Genomic DNA, 5890 nt, shown 5'->3' with positions numbered 1-5890 from the left:
ACCCTTGTATCAACCTCTAATGATACAACGCCGCTTAATGATACACATTTCATTAAGCGTTGCAATTGCAACCCGTAATGCTATAAATTCTTGCATTATCAGTTGACAATATCAACCACTAATGATAAATGGCCGCCTAATGATACAATTTTATCATTAAGCGTCGCAAATGCATAGCAGACCAAACGCTTAATGAAACAAGCAAAAAGCTACATCTGCAATGAACGTACGACTTGTTGTGAATGTCTTAAATGTCTATGGTGGTTATAATAAAAGTTAAGTAAACGTTATAAACGCCTTTATAACTCGATCATCATTTATAGAACTCCTCCCCACCTATTAATTGCTAGCGCTCTCGAGCGCTAGCAACTACGTTAGTCTTTTTCACTGGAATACGCATGCTCGACTTCATAGTAGGGGATTCTGGGAATATTGTACTACTGTATATAAACTGTACCATTTGAATTCCGTTTTATCATCTTCACATGATGTTTTGTGTTTTATTGAAAATGTCAAAAAGTAACAGTAGCTTATGTATTATAATGCAAAGTTATTTTAAATTTTATAATAAATAGTTAGCTTTATCTTAACTACCTTCAAGCTCGGAAAACAACCTCGGATATGTTTCCCGAGCTTGCTGGAAAGGCCCGAGAAGATACGATTGTATCAGTATCACAACAGTACCAATGGTTCTTGAAAATTTTCACCTCGAAATTGAAACATAATGATTAAGGCACAGTCAATGAGCTATGTCATTGCCAATGTGAAGCCCACTCTAGATTCACAGTTCTAAAATGAGACCCCACTCCAGCACAATTCCAGTACACCGCTGTGCCCTCTTATTGTTAATTAATGGATTCAGAAATTTAAACCAATATTTTAGAACTCTGCTTCTGTGTTTTAGGATGGCGCTAGCTCACCAATCTTTTTAAAAGATAAGCTTGTAATGCATTATGATGGTACTGTACATGACTACATCCACGTGTATATGCGTCCTCTTTTGACTTAAACTAAAATCTTTAGTAAAGAGATATTGAACATAACTTCTTTAAAAACAATTACAATGATACATGAATGTCATTAAACTGCGTTGGCATTGGATAAGGTCAATTTATGGCTAAAATAATTATCTACAAATTAAAATTTTTGTCTTAGTTAGATATTCATTTGTATACATTTTTAATTATACTGTGTTATGGGTCAGAATAACCCTTGATTCCAGCAAAAATCAATCACAAAGAGTCAACTTTAAACTTAATTTATTTACAGTAATTCATATATAAATACAAAAATACACTTACTCTAAGAATCCTAACTAAAGAGTGACCGTTACAATCTGCCAAATGGATCAAATCACAATGTCCCAGTAAGTAGCATTTTTGCTAGCCAAGGGTTTTCGGTTCACTTTGCTCCCCGTAAATGCATGGGAACAAAGTGGACCGAAAACTCTTGGCTAGCGAAGATGAGTAAGTAGATAATTGTTATTAGTTTAATGTCTTCGAACAAAAGTCCAATGAGAGTATTCCTTATGAGCCCTGTTTACAGGTTATTTATACTTCAATATAAATCTAGCAAATTCTAGAAATTATATGTACAAGAAGTTACACGAATTACCTGGACAGTCAAGAATATTCTAGAAAGAATAACTGACCACTCCAGAATATTCTATTATACAAACCTACTATATATAACAATTGCACCAGAAAACACTGGATGTTGATCATCAAGCATTTATCTAATAATATTGTAGCATGCAAATACTGGCTACTGACATTCACCTTTAAACTTAAAAAAAAAAATTATTGATTCCAATGCTTTAGAAAAGATTGCTAGTGATAAAACTAAAATTTGAGCGTCATTCGTAGAGTTATAAGCGAAATTAAAAAGCGAAATTAAAAAGAGCTCTCATTTCAAGGCGCATGCCATGTTTTAGTTTACATTGGTTTTTCAAGCTGATCTCTCTCTCTCTCTCTCTCTCTCTCTCTCTCTCTCTCTCTCTCATAATTCGCTTTAAGCATAAATAAATGAATTGTTCATAGCGAATAAGTGCCATTTTGATAATAATGAGCACACTCTACATGAAGAAAAGTGACCCCTGTAGAATAATGACCCCCTTATAGATTGAAGTTTTTCAGTATATTTTTTTATTACTTGTGAAACAGTCTTTACAATATTATAATCTTTACTGCAATTTACAGAAAGTACCGGAGAGAAGGGTGTAAATCTTAGAAATAAAATCCTTTCAAATTAAAGGGCTTGGGGGCAATATTGTACTTCTGAGAATGACACTCATTTCTAATGTAATTTTGGAAATCAAAGCAAATTTGTTATTCGCTTTGATCGCTTTTTCGTAACTTTTCCCAGCATATTTTTTAGATTAAGAGGTTTAAAACATATATATTGGGTTTAAATATATCACTGATGCTATCATTTAACGGGTATAAAATAATTACATCTGTAAACATTCTCTTAGGGATAAGAAAAAAATGCTATTTTGAAAACCTGGGTTCATAAAATAAAAAAAAAAATGCTTTAACCTATCTCTACTTAAATTATTGTTTTAAGGAATCACTGTGCATATAATTTTCAATATTAATATTTCAATCAGACTATAACGCATTTTAATGACATTCATGTATAATTCTAATTGTTTTAAATGAAGTTATGTTCAATATCTCTTTACTAAAGATCTTAGTTTAAGTCAAAATAGGACGCATATACACGTTTCATTAAGCGTTAGGTCTGCTTTGCATTCGCGACGCTTAATGAAAAAATTGTATCATTAGGCGGCGATTTATCATTAGTGGTTGATATTGTCAACTGTTAATGCAAGAATTTATAGCATTACGGGTTGCAATTGCAACGCTTAATGACATTTGTATTATTAAGCGGCGTTTTATCATTAGAGGTTGATACAAACCCTACGCCTCACCCAAAAATATTAATAAAACAAAATCAAACTTGCTTCGCAACCGCATCTTTTTTATTATTTCTGACAAAGCTTCGGTCGGAAAGGTCCAGAAAGTTGAACTGCCTAACTAACTTTGACAGCGATGAACGGGAAGTAACTCTAAAAAATTTCAGATGTTTACATTCAGAGGACGGTCACGTTAAGGTCACGCAGTTGAAATATTATGACTTATTGTTAATAAGGTTTGTATTCCGTTTTTACTACTCATATTTAGTAAACCAACACTTAAGCTGTTCATTTATGTAATTTTATCATATGTATTGAGTGCATTAGAAATTCAGGTACTTTCACTTTGAATTTTGATACTTTTGAAACAAATCATATTAAATGTACTTTAATATGTAATGAGAAATGTATTCTCGACAGCGAATTACCTTTTAGTCAACTTGAATTAATGCAGATTTATTATAAATAACACGGTAGTACATCAGTTTTTACAAATTGTTCAATAATTCTTTACAGTGTTGCTGTTTTTAAAAAATATTCTTATTTTCAAAAATGTATCCTTTAATGTATAATACATGTTTAAGGATGAAAAATGTTTTCTTAATTAAACACAATTTTTATCAACCTAAATAAGTCTCTATTTTTATAGAACGACCATGGATCCTCGCTCTGTAATCCAAGATGTTTGCCGATGTGACCTTTGTGAGACTGCCATAGTACAAAGCTACTGTGACTTTTGCCATGTCAACCTCTGTAAGCTATGTATAGGAGAGCACATCTCAGATGACTATGACAAACATAAAATAGTCCCTTTCAAAAATCGAAGATCAACATTGATTTATCCAAAATGTGAGATACATCCGCAAAAGACTTGCAAATTTCAGTGCAAAGATTGTAACAACATTGTTGTTTGTTCCTCCTGTGCTATATCAAAAAAACACAAGGGTCATGATTTTGTAGACGTTAGGGAAGTTTACAAGACAAAGAAAGAAATTATTAAAAGAGACACAAAAGAGTTAGAAAATCATATTTCCACTACGTATAATGAAACTGCACTGGACTTGGAAAATCAGCTCGCCAACTTAGATGAAGGATATGACAAACTTACAACAGCGATGTCCAAACAAGGAGAGCTTTGGCACAGCGAAATAGAAACCGTTATCATCGAAATGAAAACTGAAATAAACGAGATAAAAGCGAAACACAGAAAAATTTTACAAAAACATTTGGATGAAATAAAACAGATACAGTCTCTTATGGAGCAATCATTGCTAGCTCTTAAAGAAATTGCAAATTCCAATGAAGTGAACCCGACCATTAGATATAGCTCCAAGATCAGAAATTTTAGCAAGCTTCCACCCAAAATTATGGTTAAAATGCCAACATTCATTCCAAAACAAATAGACTGTGATCAACTCTTTGGTTTATTTGGACAAATAATCCCTTTATCTACTGCTACAGAAGAATATGCCTTGTCACTTAAGCCACCCAACACTTCATTCAGAGAACTACTGGATAAACCGGAGCTTGTTACCACAATTCAAACTGAGTATAGCATTCCACGCAGTGTTACCTGTCTGAATGAAGACAGGGTATGGACGAGTGGATGGAACGATAAAATCAACTGTTTCAGCATTAAAGGTTCACTTCTCCGGAAAGTCAACACAGAATCAGGAGAGATGCCTAATGATATAGCTGTAGACAGTAATGGACATATAATATACTTAGACTGGCAAACAAGGACAGTGAATAAAGTAAAAAATGGAGAGATAAAAGTGCTTATCACATTACGGGGATGGACGCCTGTAAATCTGTGTGTCATTTCTACTAGTGATCTCCTAGTGTCCATGTACAGTAATGATAAATCACAGTCCAAAGTTGTCCATTATTCAGGGTATACAGAAAAACAATCATTTCAATTTGATGATGAATGTAAGCCGCTGTACTCGGCAAATGCGAAAATTAAATACATTACCGAGAACAGAAACCATGACATTTGTTTAGCTGACTGGGGAGCCAACGCAGTAGTTGTGGTAAATCAGGACGGAAAACTTAGATGGAGATACACCGGATATTCTTCTGTTACCAAGGTCCAACCATTTCGACCCTATGGTATAACAACAGACAGTGAAAGTCGTATTCTGACAACAGATTGTGACAACTGTTGTATCCACATTCTGGATCAGAATGGTCAGTTCCTCCGTTATATTGATACCTTTGATCTCGATGGTCCTTGGGGTGTATGTGTGGACAATAATGACAATTTGTTTGTGTGCGAGTCTCGCGAAAGCAATGTAAAGAAAATCAAATACTTAAAGTAGACAGACATCAAATTCATTGAGAATGAGGCATAGTCGAAAATTAACCAACAGAAAGAGTATTTCATGCATGCTTATTACCAAAATGTTCTGTAAGATCTATTTCTACTGTAGTTTTGTTCATTAATTTTATTGAATTCCTAATTACATACATTGTTGAATTTATTCGTTCATTTATCAAATTTTATTTTTTATTTTATTGACATTCCTTTAAAATTTGGGGATGTAATTTTCATTTTTTGAAAAAGATTAATTGTCGTTGATTAATTTAATTAACGATGAATTTGCTTGGAATGCAACGGAATTTAACTGATGATATTAAAAAAAACATTTTCATGTTTATATTTCATATATTTTCGATTGGAGATTTAGCTTTCACTTTCAAAAACTAATTTAATGAGTTTGTTTTATAATAATTGTTATTTATCTTGTTTTTCAATTTCATGGTGCGTTGCTATTAAAACATACGCGCAATATTTGTGAATTTTTACTTTTTTTAAAATTTACTATCACTGTACGCAAAATTGTAAAAGTTTCGACCCAATTCATAATTTTTGTACTTTCCACATTTTAAAAAATACTTCTCAATTGTTACTGACATCGTTTCCTAAATATTTGCTCAAAATGTTCACTATAATTAAACTTTGATAATAAC

General features: G+C 32.6%; 1 protein-coding gene across 1 annotated transcript; it reads left to right on the top strand.

Annotated features, from left to right (window-relative positions):
- Positions 1–2967: 2967 nt before the first annotated feature.
- On the top strand, positions 2968–5572 carry LOC117690086 (protein wech-like). The gene is made up of 2 exons (XM_034473159.2): positions 2968–3153; positions 3567–5572. Exon 2 carries the CDS (start codon positions 3574–3576, stop codon positions 5236–5238), a length of 1665 nt encoding a protein of 554 aa, XP_034329050.2. The 5' UTR covers positions 2968–3153; positions 3567–3573; the 3' UTR covers positions 5239–5572.
- The last annotated feature ends 318 nt before the right edge of the window (positions 5573–5890 follow it).

This window comes from Magallana gigas, chromosome 8 (assembly GCF_963853765.1).
Source record: "Magallana gigas chromosome 8, xbMagGiga1.1, whole genome shotgun sequence".
Lineage (NCBI taxonomy): Eukaryota > Metazoa > Mollusca > Bivalvia > Ostreida > Ostreidae > Magallana > Magallana gigas.
This window is presented reverse-complemented; position numbering and strand designations above follow the sequence as displayed.

Bases quoted from the DNA above. Each gene is read 5' to 3' on its own strand.
- LOC117690086 (XM_034473159.2), top strand. From the start codon at position 3,574: ATGGATCCTCGCTCTGTAATCCAAGATGTTTGCCGATGTGACCTTTGT.